The sequence below is a fragment of the Neopelma chrysocephalum genome, unplaced genomic scaffold, assembly GCF_003984885.1.
Source record: "Neopelma chrysocephalum unplaced genomic scaffold, ASM398488v2 Primary Assembly neopelma1_23, whole genome shotgun sequence".
Taxonomy (NCBI): Eukaryota; Metazoa; Chordata; class Aves; order Passeriformes; family Pipridae; genus Neopelma; species Neopelma chrysocephalum.
The window spans coordinates 35,567,905-35,591,500 of record NW_020897691.1 but is presented as its reverse complement, the minus strand read 5'-3'; the positions used below and the strand labels follow the sequence as shown (position 1 = coordinate 35,591,500).

At 42.8% G+C, this 23,596-nt stretch overlaps 1 protein-coding gene across 2 annotated transcripts; it reads right to left on the bottom strand.

Moving 5' to 3' along the window:
• Positions 1-200: 200 nt before the first annotated feature.
• Positions 201-11,837, bottom strand: CD164 (CD164 molecule). Of its 2 annotated transcripts, XM_027693487.1 has the most exons (6): positions 11,666-11,837; positions 9,013-9,096; positions 7,008-7,085; positions 5,405-5,569; positions 4,228-4,308; positions 201-3,265 (listed from the first exon to the last, which is right to left on the bottom strand). In XM_027693487.1, exons 1-6 carry the CDS (start codon positions 11,766-11,768, stop codon positions 3,105-3,107), a joined length of 672 nt encoding a protein of 223 aa, XP_027549288.1. In that variant the 5' UTR covers positions 11,769-11,837; the 3' UTR covers positions 201-3,104. The 2 variants fall into 2 exon arrangements, with proteins under 2 accessions (XP_027549288.1, XP_027549297.1); XM_027693496.1 differs by lacking the exons at positions 7,008-7,085; positions 9,013-9,096.
• Positions 11,838-23,596: the final 11,759 nt, after the last annotated feature.

Genomic DNA, 23,596 nt, shown 5'->3' with positions numbered 1-23,596 from the left:
GATTCTAAATCTGAATCAGTATTGTTGCACATACCACATGCAAAGTTAATACTGTATTTAGGAGAGCTAACAAATCTTTCAGCCTTTTTGCCCTATAGTGTTTCTCAATTTCTATGGAAAACAGCTCTTATTTCCAGAAAGTTAGCAAGCACACAGTACCCTCTGGGATTGCCCACATTAAAGAAAGTTTACGGGTAAAATTCCATTCAACAGATTTTATTTATCAATTTGGTTTTGCGATTACAACTGCTTCAGTTTTCTTCCACTGAAGATAAAATACAAACTTTTACAGCAACACTTGCAGAGAACATTCGTAAGGTAACAGCTTGATATCTGCACAAGTCGGCTTCAAGAAAAAGCCAGGTAACTTGAAGAGTCACTACAATTCAGTGCCTAAAACTGATTAAGGGACAAGTACAACTACAGATCTATGAGTTACCTTCCACTTCAAAACACAAGGCCAAGAAAAACTGCAAGTTGTTACTTCAGGTTTTTTGCTACTACACAGCACAGATCAGCTGATACTGCCATTTCACAAAGGAGTAATTACTTTCAACAGTGAGGCAGCCAAGCACATGGTGAAGATGTAAAACCCAGCCTCCCCTCCCCACAAACAACTAAAAGGGAAACGATTCCAGCCACAACTCTAACCTGTGGACTTATACCTTGCTGGCAAGGCTAATGAGCAAGAGGTGTGTAGTGCAGGCCCTTTGGAACATGACTAAATTGATATAGCACAAACTTGAGTTTTTCAGATAGGCATCTGTACATGTCAGAGATCCTGGGTTTCTTAAAGTCTTGGAAAACAGCAATTGCTGGCACCACTGAAAATTTAGTAACTAAGGCAAGGTATCCTTTCTCCCCTTTTAAACAAAATTTGAGGCAAACGATTAAGCAATTTTAAGGCACTTTAAACACTATTTTTAGTTCGCTTTACCAGCATACTTTATCAGCAACCTAAATCAGGATCAGCATAGCTCATGAATAAGCATTTCAGCAATATTTTTGTGGCAATGACTCCCATGCTATGAAGTGTTCTGCAGGACTTTTCTGCAAGTTTCTCAAAAGAGAGCCCTTTGAGGCCAAAAATTATACATTAGGCATACTTTGCTTTGCTGAGCTAAAAACGAACTGTCATATTTTAGAAGAGTACTTCGTTCACTTCAAAGTACAGAACACAAGCTCATGGATATTGTTTGAAACAAATGGAATAAAACAGTTCTTAGATAGGAAAAGGACAGATTTAAGTGATTTCACAATAAGGCCAAGGATATACCATCTAACTCACACATATTGTTGCTGGAAACTGGCTGCTCACTGCTGTTTTCATAAACCTGAGCTGATTGTCTTAGTTTTGTTTAGAAAACCAAAAGCTAATGAACTCAAAGATACAGTACTGGTGAGTAACCTCTGCATTTTGTAGCAATTTGAGTTTTCTATGCAGCATAACAGAAACAATGCCATTCAAACTAAAAGAACACAAGAAAGCAACACGGTACACTTTAAATTTCCAACTGAAGTGCACTTAATTTGCTTCATATTTCAAGTTCCACTGCCATGAGTATTATCTGCTATTGATGCTATTTTGTTTTCGGTGCCGAGTTCCAGTCAAGTCAGAGTTAATAAGACAGTACTACAGATTATCCCAAAATTGATGATCAAGGGATATCATCAGAAGCTATGCATTATGTGCTACATACACCACTTGATTTTATCTTTACTTCCATTTTTCCTGTGGGTTTATTTTCACAGGTGCTCAAGTCTGCACTGGAGATGATGTACCTTTGATACTCAGATCACACGGCTGATCCAGCCAAGTAAAAAAAACCAACTACTTGGCTGAATAGATCTCCTTAACCAGTTCACTGCAGGGAGACACAAACCTGATGCCAGGAAGCGGGAAGAGGAAAGAAAAAAAAGGTGTAGCCTGCAGTCACAGGACTACAGCAACCCGGACTAGGATCAAATCAGCAGATCCTCTGAACTACCCTTAACTACTCTGTCAGCAAGCAGGTATACAGGAGGGTAAAAAAGAAAAAAACAACCCAAACCCCTGAAATTAACTGCAACGAGTTTAAGAACCGTTTGAACAATAAAAACCTCAGGACTTCCCAAACATCAGTATTTCAAGTATAAATGTGAGTTCTTGCCTTTTTACAGAGGGAGTGAACTGCATTTTATCACTAGTTTTATGGTTGGTCTTTGTAGGCCAGAACAAAAGGTAAACAAGTCAAAGCTTCTGTTTGTAGCTGAACATCACTGTACCACGCTCCTCACTATAAAACAAGGTCAATAAGGGACAGTTATTCTAGTGAAAATTTTTTTAAACTGGAATGCTCAAGTCACATGTATTCTATTTTTCTATGTAAAGCCAGTACTTAAAAGTTTTATTTATCTTTGAGATAGGTGGGACACGTTTGCAGCCTACTGAAATTTAGTCTTTAAGGCACTAATATTTATTTTCCTATTAGAAGAATTATCCTTACCTCCACCCTTAACATTAATTGAGAAGGGCATAGGAATTCTGTTTGGAATGAACTATTATATGAAGCAACTTTTATTCTTGTGTAAAAAAAATAAAAAGGGTTATGTTATTCTATTAACACATTATCTAATTCTACATTTTTGTTCGTCTTTCTAGCAACATGCTGTAAGAGCCGTAAGCTAGTATAAACGGTATTTCACTCCCTGAATTTAGTCACCAATAATTCACATCTTGATAGAACTGAAGGGATACTGTATCAAATGTGGATTAAATTAGCCTTCACAATAAGTCATCATGAGATTGTCTACTCAACAGTGTTACCACTGAATAAGAATCTCTGAACATCTACATTTGGCATAACAAGAAAAGTCCCACAGCAGCAGCCACTAAAGGAAAATAAAACAGCCATTAGAACCCATGCAGCATATTGCAAGTAATCCTGTTGAAGAGATTCATATCACCTCTTGCCAAGTATAATGTTGCAAAAATATTCATTTAAAGTCTTCTTTTAGAGATTCAAAGGATATTATGAACTGCTGTCTTCCATGAGCAACAGAAAATATTTTGGTTCAGTGAACTACAGGTGTTGGGCTACTAGTCCAATACAAAGTGGCAGATCCTAAAGTGTGTGATAGTTTCGGTCTTTTGACTTGCAGAATTTGTACAGAAAGAAAATAACAGCCTGCAGACCCAGAACAAGGACAATTCCACCTATGAAACTTGCAGCATCAAACGTAGATTTGCGTGCAGCAGGTGCAGGAGTCACAGTAGCACTTGTACCTGTTAAACACCACATTAGAAATTATAAGAGCACAATGCTCACAACAGTTTTACAGATTTCAGTGCTGGTTTCCTTGTATTAATATTACTCAGAACATCAAAGGAAAAAAAAATCAAAAGTAAAGACACATCAGCATCTGCATTTAGATTAGTAATACTGAAATTCTGATTAAATACTGATTGTACAAGACTAGAGCTATTTATAGACAAATTGCTCTGGACCTCAATACTGAGCAATACCCAACTGAACTTTATTTGTACTTATAACAGCCAAAGTCTTCCTCCTTTACATAGAAGTATATTATTGATATGTTCACATTCAAGACACATTTATGGTCTCTGCTCCTTGCTCCGGCTTTTTTTGCTTAAATTCAAAATAAATTGTTATCTTCCATCTACTGTATTTTACCGCAAGAGTTTGCTTAAAGAAATCAGCTGAAATCCCAACAAATATGGGTCTGGAAATAACAGCCATCTGCTGAAGGCTAGTTTTAAAGAGCTTTACTTTGTGAAAGCTTTTCATGAAATAGCATATTTAGGACTGACACAGAAATAAAATACTTCAGCTTATTCCCATCACCGTAGCTCAATTTCATTTAACAAAAAAAAAGGGCATCCCATTATTATGCTGCAACTGAAAGCCAAAATATTACCTCCCAAGGACAAGTGAGTTAACAAGTGAATTCCAGCCACACTATTAAAATCGTCCAGCTGATTTTTTTTACCAAAATGTTTCTGCCTTTTAATATCTCACCAACTAGCTCTGATTCTTGGGCTATTACCTTGCTACATACGTACATCACCTTAACAAAATTAGACTTGCCATAAAGTTAGAAGTGACAACAGCAGATACAGCAATACTGCTTTAATGCTGTCAGTTGGTAAGTCTTTCCAGATAACTTTTAAAGCAACACTAATTTTTAAGTATTTTATGCTTTAATTATGGTAGCAGTAGCAGTTACCTGGAGTAGTAGGTGTTGTGGTAGGTGAAGTAACGGTAGTTGTAGGCAGAGGAGCATGTGTAGTTGCATTGGTGACATTAGCTGTTTGAGAGAAGACAGTGTGCATACCATAAACCTCAACAGCAAAATTTGCAAGCACTGAAGTTCTTATGCAAATTATTTTTCTTGTTTTGTTTTAACAAGGATAAGCTTTGCCCTCAGACTATCCCACACAATTTAGGTGTTCAGCTGTGTGGCACTAAGCCAAGTTTCTGCAATAAGGATTATTTTCAAACTTGCATAACACTGTTATCCAAATATTTCAAGGTTCTCCACAGATCAGACAGTGATTTTTCATTCCGACAAAACCACTTCTCTTTCAAGCACTAGTGTAAATGCTAGTATTTGAACAAGAACCAAGACAGCTGCTTCAAGACAATTGAGTATCTGCATCAAGGCAAAGGACCTTCATTAGACAGCCCTTACAATTGTACTAAAAAAGTACTTAATATAGTACCTCTAGACAGGACATACACGCTCCTCCTGCCCCAAAACACTGTGAATGCCATCATTGGAATAAAACCGCCCACCTATAGCTAAACTGCCTCCTAAAAACTCTTTCATTATCAGGCCAGAACACCGGGTCTCTGACCACTCCTCCCCTCCCCAGCCAATTAGTATTATTAAAAACGAATCAGTATTTCACTATGTGCCTGGAACAAGTGCCAACATTTGTAGGTTTACTCAAAGTTAAACATCGCCCTACTGTACATTAGGCTGTCCTAAGACTAATCAAGTACCAACTTTTTACCTCCCAGCTCGCTTGACAAGCAGATGCTTTTAAAGATTAGATTCATTTTTTTAAGAACTTCACTGTTAAGATGGTAGAGAAATTTCTGAATAACAACAAAAAAAACCTCCTAAGAAGTCATGATTAATGGAAAGATCAGTGGAAATGATTAATTGAAACAATTACCACTGGCCCAATTTTTAACAGAGAAAATGCTTCTTGCCAATATAATTAAGAGGTTTTTTTAAATCCCCACCTCTTCCAAACCTTGGAACCATTTATGTATTCTGTACATCAGATGTTTAGTACTCAAGCTACTACACTGAACTCTGGAAGAAGTCCTTATCCTTCATTTTATTCACCAGTTCCTAGTTTACTGCCATTCTATGTTCAGTGCTACTGTATTACCTATAGAAGTATGAGCCGTGGTAGCAGAAGTGGCTGTGGTCACATTGGAAGATTCTGTGGTAGCATTGGAAGACGCTGTGGTAGCATTGGAAGATTCTGTGGTAGCATTGGAAGACGCTGTGGTAGCACTGGAAGGTGGTACAGTAGTATTGAAAGTACTGGAAGCTATGAAAAAATAAGAGTGCCATTTAAAGAGATTAATGATGGTATTTAGCTAAAAAACAACCCAGCATCAGCAGGCATAGTTTTAGCTATTTCATACAGCACTGAGTTCTACTGTAGTTTTAGTATGAAATTACAAAGCAGTTGACTCCACCATACTAACCTCAAAAGTTACATGAATGAATACATGAAAAATCTTGTCACAGGCAGCCCAATCAAGTCAGTGTTCAACTGGCAACTCATGATGCCTCAAAGCAAACAGGAGTGAGAAGAGCCCTACTGTACAAGCTTTACACAATAGGGAACTAGGCATACAGTACTGCTTCCCAACCTCACTGCAACTTAGACTGAACCTGACTTACCAAGTTCAACTATAAATTAGAGTGGTTAGACAACTGAATCAGAATGAAGGGAAAACCAAGACCTCATCAAGAATTTGAAAGCGGATAGATTGTAAAAACACTTCTCTTAGATACAGAAGAAAGGCATTGTAACATCATGCTCTCTTTGGAAACCATTAAAAAAATAGTACTTTTAGCAGTCCTGATTAAGAGGTGATTGTTACAATTTTAGAAACAACACGCAAGTCCAAGTCAAAAGGAATTATTTCTGACTGGCTGCCATCACAATATAGCCCATTGCAGCACGGAAGCTTCATCTCTGATGTTGTGAGCCAGCCGCTTTAGCCACACTGTTGAATTCAGCTGGACAAGATTATTCAGAATTTTCATTTGTTGTTCTAGATCTTAAAACCAGGAAATCCTATTTTAAAGTCCATTTCTTGTCAATTTTCAGAAAAACTAAAATTGGAGGGCTTCCACAAAAGTGAAATTCAAGATCTAATCTAAATTATTCATATCCTGCAAATCAGTTTTGCACAGCAAGCAGAAATTAAGTCTGAAGTAGATAAGCGACCGAGCACGTTCCTATCATGAAGGATTTATCTTATGCAGTTCTATATCCCAGACCCTGTATTTCAGAACTGCATGAAGAGTTGTGCTAGTTAACTATAAAAACTGGAAGGTTCATAAGTTCTTCCTATTTACTGCATCTCAGATGACTTAGCAGGTGAAACTTGTTTTGTTCAATATGCAGCTTACTGCTTTGAAGACACTGACAAGTTCCTTGGGATATGCTGTATCTAACAGGAAACACCCATTTTAATCTAAGAAAGCAAAGTAGTATCGAAAGATGTGTCTACTAAAATATGTCAGGCTTCTTAAAACAGCAACAGTAAGCAGTTAAATGAATGCACAACAAAATTGGGTATTCTAGTATCATATATTATCTGTTTAAGCAGAAAGCAAAGGGCTTATTTACATACTTGTAAATGATTATATAAATTGTAGAAGGCTTATCAACAAAAGGCCAACAAAAAATGAGTTGTAAACACAACTGTCTCACATTAAACAATGTGAAAGCTGAGTATCTAAATACTCACAGGAACACTGTTGTACAGCTGAACATTCTCCAGACTTCACAGATGCTTCTGTTTCATTTACACACCTCTCTTTACCTTCTGTTAGAAAAGAAGAAACAAGATATTTACAGTAGCCAAAGTTTAAAGTGTTTGAGACATTGCTCCTAGATACTAATAAACTGTTCAAAGGACAAACTAAACACCATCTGCTAGCCAAGACAGCCACTTTAGTATACAGGACTTTAATATTATATTAATAATTTCAGACTTTAGTATTTTCTTTCACTAGTTACTCCACCACTCAAATCAACACTTGGGCAATACTTACACGTTTTGTTGTAACAGTATAGCTTGATGTTTTTTCTTCACAGCTGATAAAATTAAACAGTGTTTCTATTTGTGGCATTTTCCAAGTTAAACATTTCCACATCTATGGTAGCATCATAAAAAAGGTATCTTACTGTCTTAAAAAATTCTATATCCAAGCAAAACTTAGTTCCAGTTTTTCAAACTGGTCCTTGACCTTGAAATTGTTGAATACAGTTTCTTATTCTCTGCCTTGACTTATTCTCCCTTGATGGAGATTTCAACCTCTCTCTCAAAGAAGCTACACAGATCTCTTGGGTGTTTGCAGTATATGCCTGTTGGTCCAACACCACAAGCAGAATTCAGAAAAAGAGCTTTCTGAATGATAAGTTGCATCCAAAATTGATTTCATTAGTTCCAAAGCACCTTAACCTTCATATATAACCTTTCTTGGTTATCTACAATCAAGTGCTACAAAAATCATTATGACAGTCAAGCCATTCTCTCCTCTTACTCTGTTTTCATCTCACATAAGAAGTACAAATAGTCCACCTGAGGCCTGTTTATTTAGTCTTTGTATGACTTTGTCAACAGCAATTTCATCTCCTCCAGGACTGAGTAACAGATGTCAACTAAATGTAGTTACATCCAACTCACCTATAATTGGAAAAATAAGGCTCTAAATTAGAAACCAACTAATGCTTCTTCAGCTCTGTCACCTTCCCTTCACTGGCCTGCAATTCTTAGTTTTATGAACACTGCTGTTAACTATTTAATGGACTCCTCTACCCGCACTGCACTTCAGTTCAGGAGCAGTGGTTGCGACCACCAGGTCCATGACAAGACCTCAAAAGGGACTGAAGGACAGAGTTGTGCTTGCATGTCAGAATCTACTTGTGACCCCTTATCAGCAAATACAAGTGACTAGTTTGCTCTAAAAACATTCTGAACCACCTGGAAAACACTACTTTATCAACAGCACAGATTTAAATCAGAAGCCTAAAAAATCTGGAAATATTTTGAACACATTAAACATTTAAAGTTCTCAGGTGAAGACAGCTGAATGACAGATACAAATTATGAATTAATGCTTCATTATGTTATCAAACAGAACAGAGTATTTGTGTGATGAACATCAATATAGATGAAGTAGGTCTAGCTGGGTTTAAGGCTCTCCACAGTGTTGAGGAATACATTCAGTGCAGGTAGCTCGGTGTGCAGCTGCAGTATGAGCTGCAGCTTGAGCTGGGAACTGGGTGCATAACAAAGGGCACGGGGACCTGTGGCCCAGCCAAGGGACCAGACACTCAGAGACACCGCGGAGCCAATGACCCCAGACTATTACCCATTTAAGACTGTGACGGTATAAACCCCAGGGATTCCTTTACTGGGGGTCCCTCCTCAGAGGCACCAGCTTGAGCTGTTTCTGTGTTACTGAACTGTGAATAAACTGCTTTATGGAACAAGACACCTGAGACTCTGCAAAAGGAAACCTGGGGTTGAACTGGTAAGGAAACCTGGTTTGACTGTGTGAGTGTGGGGTGTGTAGGGAGTCAAGCGGGGCACCCGTCATGAGCTGACCCCTGCAAAGGGGCTTCAGTCCGGGCAATGAAAGTTTCCAGTGGTGGGAGTGTGACTGCCCAAGTCTCCTGAATGGTCAGACAGGGAAGTTTCCTTACCAATGGCAAAGTAAGGATCTGCACTATGTAGTCCTCCTTACCTTCACATTTGATCCACATGCAGACTCCTACATTTGTGTCATTAGCAATACACGAATCACAGTCAGAGAAGTTTCCACAGACGCCTTAAAAAAAAAAAAATGGTAAGCACTGGTTAGGACAAAATTACCACTGTCAAAAGAGCAACTTCACCCACAGAAACAAGTCTTAGATCTGCACTCTCCCATATGTACATCTCCCAGGTTACGGCACAATCCTTTACACTGAAGTAATTACAAGTGAAAACTACAACTTTTGAATGCTTTTAACATGAAGTAAATACATTTTCCTCCAGACAACAGTGATACTGCTAAACCAGACCCCCACATGTAAACCATGATTCTGCCTCATGCAACATCTAACTACAGTAAACTCAGACAATAGTGGATATACTACTCTAGTGAAGTTATCAAAGTTCACTAAATTAATTCTGCAGAAGTTTGTTGAAACATCAGGTGGTAAAAGCCTGTTTCCTTTTGGTTATATTTTTCCTTTAGGTAATACAGTCAGCTATATGTAATCCTACAGTAGAAAGCAATCAAATAAAGACAAGAACCTAGAGGAATTCATATTCACATGCATAAAAAAAGGAGAGCAGAAAGGAAGTTAATCTATTCATATTCTGATCACAGTAAAAGCCAGCAATCTAACTACTCCAGATGCTTTTTTATGTCAATCTCAGTCAAATATTGTTGCCTTAAAACCACAATGACAACACATCCACTATCTGGCTCAAATAAGATCTCCAAATCTGCAGTTTGACTGCATTAGTTTTAATTAATACTTACTCATACTTGGAAAACCCACATGCAACCCACATGTTGCATGCTCTCCACCACACTTCACACCATACCACCTCTCCACCTTTGGGTGACCTTTCACTCTTCTCCATGAAGGGAACACTTTTATCCACAGATCTGTGGCAATCAGCATGGTAATTTATCTCTCAGATAACAACTACAAATACATTAAGTAACTTCAGTAATCTGACAATTCGAATTAAGCCTGAATCTACCTGGCCTTTCTCTTGGTTATGGTAGGATCAGGTCAGAAATACTGGCACTATTTCTTCCCTTTCACATAAGATATGAAAAGACCTTTGTCGGTTTGCATCAGTGAGGTATGCAACAGTTGCACTGTTCCCTTTGGGAAGGCAGTACTCAAACCACTTGAAGAGCTATATGACAGCTCCTGGATAACAGATTTCAGGGGTGAAAAAAATTCTGGGGAAAAAAGAAGTCAGTCAATTATTATTCTGGATATACATCTGAGGAATGATCACAGCACACACACCACCGACTTCTGACAAATGAACAACCCCGACTTTTGCAAATTCCTCACTGGTACACAGAAAATGTAGCACAGTACATCTGTGGAGACAGGAAGACAGCCAGTGCAGCTAACTAATACCAGATGCACAAGGGCTTTTAGTTTAGTTTCAAAAACAGCTTTCCCAGACTATCATGGAGAAGGATCTGACGTGCAAGAATAAAGGATCAGGACAGTTTTTATCAATGACCTGTTAACCTCAGAATCTGGGGCAGGGTCTCAGACATTGTCTCTTAGGGTCTTTCATACGGGATAACTGCAAGTTCCCCAGCTCTCCCCATCAGAAGATGCCTTTACTTTACTGAAAAAAATTACTCTGGTATCACAAACTCAGCTGTTCAGACTAAGCGAGCTGACGTTTGCTCCCAAGATAAACTTGTTGTACTGGCTCTCACACGGGGTAAATTCGGATATTCTCCTTTCACTCAAGGAGGAAACCGGGAAACAGTTTGTCCTTCTGGACCAACAGTGCCCTCTCCCGCTGCAGCGGAGCGGCTATTAACCCCTGGCTGAGCAGTCACGGAGCAGCTCTCGGTTCCCACCAGGTGTCCCACACCGCCCTGCATCCCGCCGTCAGGGTAGGGCTGGAGAGGAAACCTAGAAAGGTTGCGGCAGCGGTGACCGGGCAGCCTCAAACCCAGCTGCCTCCAGCGCCACCGTGCAACGCGGCTAGGGAACACCGAAGTACTTCCACGCAACTTCTCCCCTTCGCTTCCCGGAGCACGGCACATTTCGTGGTTCTCGGCCAGGCAAACACTTCAGCACACATCTCACGGGGCCGGAGCTGTGGGCAATCGTGGGCAAACCCACAAGACGGCTAATGGGGCTCGCACCGGGATAAGGAACGAGCGGCAGCAGGGACAGACCACCACCGCTGAGTCAGGGAACCCTCGCTATCAGACCTGCACCGAGTGTACAAGAACCACCCGTGTACAGGGTACTGCCAGCGGCTCCCGGCCCCCTGCGGCGTCCCAAGGGAGCACCGCAGGCGGCGTCCAACCGGGATAACGGATCCAAACCGCGACAACCGGGATAGCGGGTCAAACGCCCGGCGGGCTGTGGCCGCCGCGCCCGTGGCGGGCGGCAGCGCTGCCGCCCTGCGGAAGCGGTGGCGGCTGCCGAGCGCTGAGGGAGCGCAGGGCGGGCTCGGGGCGGCGCGGTGGCGCTCCCGCCCCGCCGGCCGCGGGGGCTCCGACAGCGGGTGCGGAGGGAGGGCCGGCGGGGCTCGGTGCGCGGAGGCCGCCGCGCTCCCCCCAGCGCCCGGCACCGGGCGGGGCTGCCCCGTCAGCAGCTCCCGGGGAAAGGAGAGGTACGCGAATCACTCACCGACGGGCGCGTTGCCGCCGCTCTGCACGGTGCCCGCGGTCAGCCCACAGAGGCAGCACGCCAGGGAAAGGGCGGCGAGGGGGAGCGCGAGTGTCCGGCCCATGGCGGTGGTGCGAAGAAACGAGTGGCTCCGGCTCCCGCTCCCGCTGCCTGCGCGCACCCTCCCCGCGCCGCCGTCCCGCCCCACGTGGCGTCACGAGAGCGCCTCCGGCCGACCCCGATCCCGCCCCCCGCCCGCGGTGGTTCCGCCCAGCCTCCCCCCCCATCCGGCGGGTAATGGAACGGTCCGCGCCGCGGCGCCGCTATCCCACGTGACCGCGCCGCTCCCCCAGGAGGGAACGTTTCCCGCGTGTCACGCGCTCCCCGAACGCCGTACGTCACCACGGAGGTCCCGCCCCCTTTCCCGCTGGGTCTGCTCATTGGCTGGGGCGAAGCGGGGGCGGGGCTGGCGCGCGCGGGCTCGCGTTTGCCGCGGGTGGGCGGGTGACACGTGGTCGATGTTGTTTCCCGGGGGCTGCATTGGGCCATGGTCTCGCTCCGAGCCATGGGGCGTGACCCTTGCAAGCGAGACCGTCCCACCCCACCAACACCAGCCGCCTGGGGAGGCACGGCCGTGGCGTGGCGTGGCGCGGCGCGGCGCCTCTCCCTCCCCTCGCGGGACGGCAGCTGGCCATGGCGGCCCGCCCCCTGCGGCCTCTCCAGCGTGGGGAGGGAGCGGGTTGGCGGTGCGAGACGGGGCCGAGGTCGCTCCCTCGTGGCTGAGGGGGTTGTGCTTGTTCGCGTTGCCCAGGCCTGGGGATAGCTGCTCGCCGCTCCGTAGCCGTACCCTGGGTCTCAGGGCTGCAGCCTGTCCCCTCGGCTGTCTGCGACTTCCCTGAAGTTGCCAAGGCCGAGCTGCTCCCGCCGCCTTGCCCTCAGGCACCGGGACTTGTGCCTCTCACCACTTGTGCCTCTCTGTTTTTTTGCGGTGGATCTCTCTCCGACAGTGGTTGCCACTGGTGTGGGGTTCACCTCTTACCCCTTTCCCTACCATGAAAGAACTTAGTGACTAGATACATAATAGTTAATTTCATTTTACGTAGTAATAAATCACATGAACCTTAGCAGTCACTGTGCAACACTTTAAAAAAGTGTTCAACTGCGCTAGCACCTTACAAAGCTGCACACCGGGAGCTGGGCTAGGTCCAGGATAAAATGCCTGCGTTACTAGAAGGCAAGCATGGTACAAACTGTAACCCTTATCTTTTCCTCCCACTGCGCTGGAGAGAGCACCTGGAGAAGGCTCAGGTCATCCCGCCACTTCTTTTGCTGGTCTTGGCAGTGTTAGGTTTGCAGTTGGACTCGATTCTAAGAATCTGTAATTCCCTCCTCAGCCCTGGGAAGAGTTCCCCCTCTGCCTATCACATTTCCTGCCTCTCTGTCCTTTGTTTTTCCCTAAGGCAGCTTGAGTCGATGTATGTCATCAGTAGTGGACTCTGCAAATAAATGTTTGTGTAAATCTGCCTCAGCATTTTTGTGCAATGCCAGTACAGGTGAATGTTGGGAAACCAAGGCAAACATTCACGGCTGCTTGAATTCAAGGAGAGCTAAGCTAGAGCTATAAAGCATATTTTAGCGTGGTCCTGGTGAAAGGACAAATGGAAGGGAAGAGTTATAATCAGGAGAATTCCCCCTCGTTTTTCCTAAGTGTGAACTGGACTTGGGCAGTAAAGAGGAAACCACCAAATAAATCCCTAGATTAATCTTCCATTTTACTTTCTTTGCTGAAGGTGTTTTATTGTCAAGAGACTGATAAAAATGCTGAAACTTTAAGGCAAGCTACCTGTCATGATTATTGAGTGAGGTCTGGAAAGGTCCATAGGGCTGTTGATAATACATAACTTGGGTACCAAGCTTTCTGACAAGCTTCTGTACTGCCATATATTGTGGTGATCCTAGTCAGGCAGGATGACTAATGCTGTGTCTTCCTGAAAAGGAATCTTATAGTGAAAACTTTAAAAAAAAAGGTAGCAGCTGCAGTGAAAAGACCAAACATATTCTGATGGATGTAAATGTCAGTAACATCTGAATTTAGTTCTGAAAAGTGATGAGACTGAAGTCACACACTGACTTTAGTTCTCATTCTGCATGTACTTTTTACTGGAGTGTTAGTGTAAGTTGAGTTATTTCTGCAGTATGATGAAAGGTGCTGGCTTTTTAAGAAGAAATAATTTTCACATTCCTTATTAAAATACTGTGTTTCTGATCTATCCTTGAATAAGCAGAATAAATTGAGAAGCAGCATAAATAGATACTGCAATGTAACCAAAACTGCTTGGAATATGCTTCCCATACCTGCAGAAATTTTATGGCCTTCTGGAACAAGGGTCTTCTGCTGGGATCAGGGCTTAATTCACAGGATCTCTTGTGATTTCACTGGACATGATATTATTTGAACTCAGGTTTTCTTTTTTGCAGGTCTTGTGAGTTATGATATTATATATATCTTCAGCAGTTATCATAGTGTTTTATGAGGGATGCAGTGGCAGTTCTGTTGATGTGCAGGATACATGAAGTGTCGTGGTTGCTGCAATCTGCATTTCATGAGGACTGCATACTAAAAATCTCTTCTTTTGAGAAGGAAAACAAATAGGACATAAGTTAAATGTGGTTGATAAAAGACCAGACTAATCAGTGTTTACATATATGGAAAAAGTGGGAGGAAATGAAGTACATAATAAAACAGAACTAAGATTACAAGCAAGGCAAGAATTACAGCACATCTGCACAAGTGAGTGAAAATGTCTATCATGTAATCCTGGGGGCTGGTGAGAATCCAAGGGAATGATAAATGTGGTTTGTCTGTTTTTTCTTAAAGTCAGCATCTTGGGATTTTGTTGTAGCATACAGTCGGCAGGATCATGGCAGTCTGGGTTGTTGTTAGATTTAAAATATCACATTCATCACTGTATTCAGTTTTCATTGTGCTTTTATATACTTAGTGGTTAGTAAGGCATTTACCTCTGTTTTGAATCTATAAGGAGTTCCAAGCACACCATTACTGGAAAATTATGTAAAAGTCTTTACAAAAATGGGTAAAACCTAAGGGTCTGCAGATGTCCCACAATTTAAATGTAGTAAATGCCCAGGATTTGAAACAGATGTGTTGTATCAATTGGTGCTTGGCAAAATGTGGTAAGGGGTTGAAGAGGTTCCATAGAAGCATTTGGGATAATAAAAATAAATAAAAAACAAAACTTAGTAGATAAACTGAAGGGAACGTGTATTTGTTTCAATTTGTAAACATTTGTTCTCATTTCCATATTGACATTTCAAGTACATGGAAAGCGAAGCATGTGTGAAGTGTAAATACATGGTGAATGTTTTAACAGGGAAAATACAGCATCCAAAGAGTTTTTGGGGTATTTGATACCACTACATAATGATGCGTTATTGGGTTCTGATGCCATTCACCAACTTTGTAATTGTTCAGAAATAATACATCGATGCCTGTGCTCAGAGCTTTGTAACCTTAGTTAGTCCTTGCATCATGAGACAGGTACGGTAGTAAATCCTGCTATAGAGGTGTGTCTGATCGAGGCTGGATACAGCTCCAAGACACATACCCAAGGGTTGTGCATGCTATGTTGTATGACATCAAAGTGTGCATTTAAGGTGCCCGTGTGTCTGACCTCAGCAGGAATTCTGGGTGAGAACATTGGTACCTGTACTGTAAAAGTCGCTTGCCTGGGGCAAGCAAGGTGGAGCTGCGTCTGGTACACATGCGTGCTGTGTTACAGGCACTTGCTCAGCCCCACCAGGTGGAGTGGAAAGGCTGCTTTTAACATAAGGGACAAATAAAACAATATAGAGAGTCGTAGTGATGATATAATAATGCTAAAAGGTTTTTCTGAGCTCTTTTAGAAACAATGGTACAGGCTGATGCTTTTAACCTAAGGCAAGCCAAAGGGACATGTATTGAGAAGAAGAATGGAAGGCAACAGGTAGAGGTAAGATGGGGTGGAAGGACTAAACATTTCACCTGTGCAGCTGGAACTAACCACAGAACAAGGTTAGGCTGGTTTAGGTAACCAAAGGAAAATAAGGCTTATATTGAGATGGAGTCCTGGCAACAGTACATCCATTTACTGTATTTGTAACATGCATTTTTTGGTTGGCAATGGTGTAATACAGTGGTGGGCTCTGGTCTGTGTCGGGCAGGAGCATACTCCCTGCTCCTAGGAGTTTAGCTCTGTGCTCAAGGCTGGCTGGCTGATAAAAGACGCCTTGGTCAGCCTGGGAGTTTTCAAGAGAAGAAACCTCAGCAGGAGCTCCCCCAACTTTTTCTTGGTAGATGTTTTTAGACTGAGACTCTTGCATGTGACCCCTGCCTGAGCTGTAACACCTGTGGCTTGACTGTGCCTCTTCTTGGGTCCCACTGTCCTTGTGTCCACTCTTGCTGTACCGTGTGGCCTGGACCAGTGCTTCTTCCCTCACAGCATCTGAGGTACAGGCACAATTGAGGTCTGTTGATCTGGCCACCCATTACTGCTTTTTAAGATCCTAAATCTTATCAGAATTACAGTATCAAGATTTTTTCTATTAATTTTGTAAAATCATTCTGCTTACCCATTGGCTTCCTGCAATAGCTGTATCACATCATTCTGAGCCATTTGATATGCTGCGTAGTTGTTATTTTCAGTAAAGTTTTTTTCAAAATCAGGCCCTTGGAGTGCCTTTTTTTTTCTCCCTGGAATTGGTGGCAAGCTCTTTTTTGTCTCTGCCTTAGAGCTGAAGGTCAACAATTAATTAGTGCAGTGTATCCCAAGCAATAAAGTATGTGAAAGGCAATAGCAGGGAGCTGTAGCCATGACAGTCTAAAAAGAAAAGTGAGGCTGGTCTCTAGGAAGGTGAAATATGATGTCTAAGGCCTGTCTGATACCGTGAAAATGAACATATACCTTAGAGATCCCAGGGCTTCCCCAGATCAGTGTGGAGTACCCGCATAGCTGAGGAGCCACACTAACAATTTCTGGCTTTAGCAGCCCTCCTGGATCAGATTTAGAAACCATCTGACCTTAGATTAGGTAAACTACCTTGTAGTTAATGACTTCAGCCTCCAACTTTAGTCTGATCAGTGCTTGAATAAGTGATTGGAGCCTATTGACTGTGGTTTATTAACACAGTGTCCTTGTGCTTTTAACACATACGCCTGTGCAAAGAAAATTTGTGTATAGTCTGAGGGCTTATTTCATCACTTTTCGTTTAGAGCAGTATCTAAGAGAGTGTTTTGCTGGAGTAAGAAGCTCAGCATAAGAGTCTAATAATGCAAAACTTGAAAGATAATGATTTTTCTTACAGCAGTGACACATTACATAAATAAAACACTGTGTAATCCGGTAAGATAATAGTTTTCTCAGAAGGCATGTTGCTGCCAGCTGTTCTTTATAAAAGAGAGGTTTTTTATATGGTTGCTGGGAAGGGAACTTCTCCAAAACCAGCAGCTGGCAATGGAAGTCTTCATCTCCCTGTCTGCAGACTGCCCCTGAATTTCCCGGCTTTATGGAGACCCCATGGACTTGCGTGTCCTCTGGATGCTTGCACATGCTACTTCTCTGGTCTAGCTCTCTCAGAGGCAGCAATGCATTCCTGGTGACTTAATTAGAGATGTAAGTTACAGTAGAAAATATGGCACAAACCATCATTTTGGATTAAGGTTAAGATGAATATTTCTTTCCTGTTTCATTGTTCATTGCCTTGAGCTCCTTAAGTGTATCCATTTTGCAGGCACTGGGGAACCAGGCTTAAAAGACACTCTTTCTTTTAGGTGACCTTTTAATACTAGGTGAAAGATTTTACCCCGTTTTTTCTGGCATAGTGTCCTGTCGTGACCAATGCAAATACAGTAATTATGGCTTGCCTGAAGAATTGTTATGCCTGAAATTAAAAATATTTCCTGGTTGTACTTTCCTCTTCTCGTTATAACTTTTTTTTGATGTGGTATAACTGCAGCCAGTTGTTCCCTTGCATGGCTCTCCTAGATCCTGAGTATATGATGCCCAGCTGTATGTCCAGCCATCATACTTGTTACCAGGTCTGTGACTTGGCATGGGATCAGTTTTCTGATACTTGATGTGATCAGGCGTTTGCCTGCCCTGAGGGTCCCTGAACACTGCCCTTGCCAGAGCTTGAGTTTCTGGGCCCTGATAGCTGCTCATATTGGGTCATTCGGACTCAAAGAACACGCTGTATTCTGGCTTGGTCCCTCTTGGGAGACGAGTTACTGAGGTGGCAGCCATGCCACATAGCAGACCTGCCATGGGTGACCAAGCTAACAGCAAATAAAGAATCAATTAATTGGTCTTTTAGCATTGTCCTTTATAACCTGCAGAACTAAAATCGCTTTCCTGACTTTAAACATCTGAATATAATTTAAAATTCTTGCCAAAAATAAGAGCCGCTAACCTGTATCTCAATACTGAGTTTGAAAATCATATCCTTTCATAGCAAGTCTCTGTTATTTATAAAAATTAATTTGCCAGGAAATGTGGGGGTTTTATGAAGAAAATACAACACTCTATTTTCATCTTTGACCCAGAACTATGAAGTGAAAATAATTACTCTTTAGGCAGATTGATTTGAAATGTTCCTACAGAAGACTTAGTTCCTACATAGTGATCTATGTATAGATTGCAGAATGCTGTAGAAAATGGAAGGATGAAATGCGTTAAAGGCTCCTTCGCTGGCTACAGACATACAAAGACATTTTAGGTTAAATAATCTTTTTGGGTTTTGTAGCATAAGGAAAAAAAAAACCTAAATCCCCTTGCTGAAATTAAGATGATCTCCATACTCAGAGCCTGTGGAGATCACTCTGGGTCTATGCCCTCTTCAGGCATTCAGTTAAACATTTGCTGATTTGTTAAATTCATTCCCATTTAACAAGTAAACTTAAGATCATTACTTTTCCTGAAATCCATGGATTTTAAGCTCAGACAAAATTAGGTCTCTCCTAATTTTCTTTTCTTTCTCTTAATATTTACCTAATTCAGCCGTTCCTATCTTACACTGGCACTGTTCTGTGAGGTTTAGTGGCTCATACAGTGAGCCCAGGAGCAAAGGTCACTCAGCACAGTGCTCTTGGCAGCACCGGAAGTAGAGGTGGGAGAGCTGCACTCTGACAGTGTCTGGGTTGCCCTGGCACAGCAGAGCTGGTTTAGCCTTGTATCTGCATCCAAGCTCAACGAATGAGTGTTGTTTCCTTTGAACTTCCAGTGCACTTGGTTATGGCCTCTCTTTCCAGCCTGCATTTTGATCTTCCACACATCATCTCTTCTTTTAATGCTCACCTTCTGTCCTCTGCTGAAGCCGTCTGTGCCTCAGCTCTGCACTGCAGGTCAGAGAGATCTTGCATGTAAGAAATCACTTATACTAGCAATCATTGTGTATTTATATCCACACATAACCTTAACATTTCCTGTTTTGCAGTAACTTTATAAACAATATTTTTCTCTGTTTCAGTCACTTTTTTGCATTTGAGACCATCTGCTAAAAGTAATTACTTAAAGCTTATGCGTGCACTACCATTTCCTGGTTTTAGCCTGATGCAGCCCAACCCAGCCAGAGGGCATTACTTTTAGATTATAGTAGTCAGCACAGGATCAAATGTTTGGCCTTCACAGAGACCACAGTCCTGCAAACATATTTTTTTCTCTTTTTCTCTGAGATGTCTGAATTACCATATGCAGACTCCATCTGGTGTCTGAGCTATATGGGCCTCTGAGCAATCTGATGTAGTTGAAGAAGTCGCTGCTTACTGCAGGGGGTTTGGACTAGGTGAACTTTAAATATCCAGCCCAAACTATTCTATGATTCTATATAGGGCAAACCTGGCAAGGCAGTGTTGATAGAGGTTGTGACAGAGGCAGAATTTAGTCAGAAACAGTTAGCTTTATCCCTATGGGTGTGTATCTATCTGTCCACCTGTGCTTTAGCCATATGTGCATTTTACCATATCCCCTTGTCTCTATATAATCATATGAACGCTATTTCCCATAAATTGTAAATGCAGTGAGATATGTTCACAGGTCTTTTTCTATACTCCTGTAAAAGTAATTTTTAACACCTTATCAACATTTCTTTTTAAGCTAAAGGAATGTTTGCAAGCCATCCACATGTGCAAGAAGCAGTTTTATTTTTGCCGTAAGTGAAAGCCATGAAGGTCTGTAAAAAGCTGAGTAGGAAGTAATTCTCTACCTTACAGCAGGCAGGGAAACCAGCTGGCAATCATGGCTCAAAGGTCCCACAGTTAACAATCTTGCAGGCTACAGTAGGCCTTTTTTTATGTGTAAGTACAACTTCCAGTCTTCAGAGGATCTCCGTGCCCTCAATCAGTTGCCTGCAGGGGAGAGAAAGTGCCCATGTGATCTGTCTCCATCCAAAGCCAAGCTCTGCAACCTCTGCCTTGTGCAGGGCCATAACAAACCCAGACACCTGTTTCCAACTGACAGGCTACACTCACTCAGCTCTTCAAAAAGTTGTTCTTCTCAATGGAATTGCAAATGCCATCAGTTCTTGACTAAGTAGCCTCTAACTGGTATTTTAGGAGAGATGAAAATATCATGGAGCGACATTTATTTAAAGAACTAAGTGTTGCTCCATGTGTCCCAGCTACAAATGGCCTTTACTTTTGAGAAAAAAGAAGTCAGGAAACACGCTGTCAGAAGTGACAGTATTAGAAGTGACTCCCTGAGAAATATCTTTTCGTTTTCTTTCTTCACTGTGCCAATCTGAATCCTGAAAACAGTCCAACATTTTGCAATCTTCATGATTTTCAGCCTATCCTGCTCCTACGCTGTGGGAGGATGAGCTGAACCTCCTGCAGGTGCCAGCGTGGCAGTGGATGCCAGCAGTGTTCCATAAAGCTTCGTACTGTATCCCATCCCACCCCACCCCATCCCATCCAGAAGAGTGGTACCAAGCACGGAAGACACTGCAGGTGTTCCTTGTCCAAGTAGGGACATCAGAAAGACTGAGCAGAGCAGAGCTGGAAAGTGCACATCTGTCCTTGTCATATGCTGTGGCTACTTTTTGCTTCCTCAGAATTAAACTCCCACTCAGATTTAGGAGAGCCTTACTGAAAGATCATGGATCCCACACTTTTCAGATTGCACAGAGCCGGACAAGGTGGAAACAAGGTGAATGTCACTGGATATAAATATATCTGGCTTTTGGTTTGTTCTCTGTAGGTTTGGCAGCGATGCTTTTTGCTACCTTTGAAAATGTTGTCTTTCTGCATGATAGTAAAATGGAAACTGCACTGTGAATTTCTCTCTTTATGGTAATACTTACATATTTAGTTCTCTTCCATCAAACAAACTGCTCAGAGCAATAATCTTGCTTATTACATTCCTGAAAACTAAAAATTTTAACAGCGCCAGTCTTATACATTAACTTACCGGGAACAAACTCCTGGTATGTGTTCACTAAAATAGTTTCTTTCAGCTCTTGAGGGCTGAGTAGAGCCTGGAGGTTTTGTGAAATGCCTCCCTGTCTGTCAGGGCCCATCTTCAGCTGACACCAAGCTATGCAGCCACAAGTTTGTAACCTTGGTCCTAGAGATGCCCTGGCAGCTTCCTTAGTTTTGCAAAAGGGTTTTCAAGCTTGAGGAAGCCAGGCCATGGCAGAGAAGGAAGGAATGGTGGTCATTAGTACTTCAGTTCCTCCCTCTGGCCGGAGGCATTTGTGTTGTAGCTGCCAAAGGGATTTCATGGATGCTTTCTCCTGGGCAGCAATGTCCTGCAGGGCCAGGGTGACATCCTGCACAGTATAGTGATGCCAAGCTTGTGTGTACCTGCCCAAAAGCCACATATTTTTTGTCCAGATGGGGAGTTGGCTGGAAGGAGATGTAGAACTGTGAGCTGTTGCTGTGGCAACCCTTGTTGGCCCCCCCTTCCCTTGTGATGGACAGAGATGCTTTCATCTAGGGAAAGAGTTGGGGGATGAAGGGCCACAGTTGTGTTGTTCCCTTTGCTGCTATTCACCATACAAGTCCCTTTTGCCAGAAGCTCCCCTTTCCTCCTTCCCACTCTCCCTTCTTTTTCCTCAAAGGTCTCATCAAGTCTCATGCCAGCAAAGTTTGGTTTGAATCGATGTTATTTCTACAAAGAGCTTCCTGCTACTGTCCAGTGCTTAAGCCAGTGAAGAAGCTAAAAAATATCCATAGAGAAGCACTCTGGGTATTTTTGGCTCCCTGTTGTTAGTCTGTAATGCCTCTTGCCAGAGGAGCTCTGGGTACTTAGCATGGCCATTCCCCATGGCTGCTTGTTATTATTCCCACTGTATGGATGAGGAAGGTGGGAGGCAGAGCAGATGGTCCAAGCACAGCCTCTGCTCTGCCTCCCCTCACGCCTCTGTCTGAAGTGAAGGGGACAAGATCCCCCATGAGCACAGTCAGGGCTGTGAGGACAGGACATGGCTGGCTGGGGCAGGCTGCCTGGCTGCTCCCAGTGCTTGGTGACTCACACAGGAGGGTGAGTCCAAGTAATATGACAGAGCTGAATAAATGGAGAGCAGATATTTAGTTAAGGAGGTCAGGGTGCTCCCAGAGTGGAAGCTTCTTTCCAGGACAAGGAGAGAAGGTAGACAATGGAAACAAGAGCTGTGAGAAGGTGAAGAGGATACTCCATGCTGGTTGAGGAAGAACTGGTGAGGGAGAGAAGAAATGGCTCTCAAGAGGAATGACTGGTGAAGAGGAGGCATTAGGCATGCTTGAGTTTGGAGGATGATGGCAAGAACTTGATTCCTTCTCTGTGGAGGGGAGCCTGACTATGAGGTGTGGAGCAAGGAGTTCACTGATCCTGTCATCCTCCATCACTGTCTGATCTGATTACACTGAGAGCTCCATTGAGCTCTCAACAAGCCTTAAGGAAACTGTAGAAATTTTAGATTTTATTGTTCTCTGATTATTTTTTCTAATTCTTGCTACCCTGTTTGAATGCCCTTCTCAGAAACTGAGTCATAAAAATGGTAATTAAATTTTAACTGTACAGTTTCTCCCTGTCTGCTGCCTTGTGGTTTGCAAAATTACTTCAGCAGACTGATTTTGGAGTGGGGTGCTTTGTCCTATGACATAATGCTCCAGTCCAAGTGATTCTATGTACTTGCCTTAGTCCTTTCATCTCATTACAGTAAAATGAGGTTGTGTCCCATTAATTTCAGCAGGCCCTGGTTGCAGTGCCCAGACACGTGCCAAGCGCGGAGTCTCCCAGAACATTACTGGCTGACACGGGCATCTCTCACCCTCTTCAAGTATCAAAGATATTTGTCCTCTGCTCTCAGTGTAAAGTAGTTTTGCAGGAAGTATTAGGATAGCAATCTAAGCCTTAAAATAGAAAGGCATACCCAAGGGAACACCTTTCTCAATGGTGAAAAGCAACTTTTAATTAAAGAGGGAGAGGGCAAGAACTAGCAACCCTCTCCTTTAATACATCAACACATGGAGTATGTGCAATATGGATAACAAACCTCTTCCAGGGACACTTTCAAGGTTGACCAATTCCAAATTAAATGCACCTTAAAATTACCAAAGCAATTTTTGGTGCGTTGTCCCCTTCCCACATGACATGGCTCCTTCTTTCCTGGGTAGCATAGGGAAAGCACAAGCTCTGCTTGGAGAAGGATGGAGCCAGAGCAAAATGCTGTAAATGGGCTGGGGCTTTGTGCTGCAGCCCAGGAATTGTGTAGGGCCACAGCTCTCCTTTGTACAGAGGTGCTTGTGCATGCCCAAACTCATTTCTATCTAACATGTAGATCAGGTAAATCTATGGGTCATAAAAAATGGCAATTTCTACCCAAACAGAAAGTGCAAAGGGTGTGAGACGAGCACTAACACAAATCCATTGGATAATATTGCTGGAAAAGAGGATTCACAAAATTTTAAATCCTTGGTGA

Excerpts from the sequence above, each read along its gene's own strand:
- CD164 (XM_027693487.1), bottom strand. The coding sequence starts at position 11,768 with ATGGGCCGGACACTCGCGCTCCCCCTCGCCGCCCTTTCCCTGGCGTGC. Across the intron at positions 7,086-9,012 it reads CATGTGGATCAAATGTGAAG|AAGGTAAAGAGAGGTGTGTA; the intron begins GTAAGGAGGACT and ends CTTTTCTAACAG. Across the intron at positions 5,570-7,007 it reads AGCTGTACAACAGTGTTCCT|CTTCCAGTACTTTCAATACT; the intron begins GTGAGTATTTAG and ends ATTTTTTCATAG.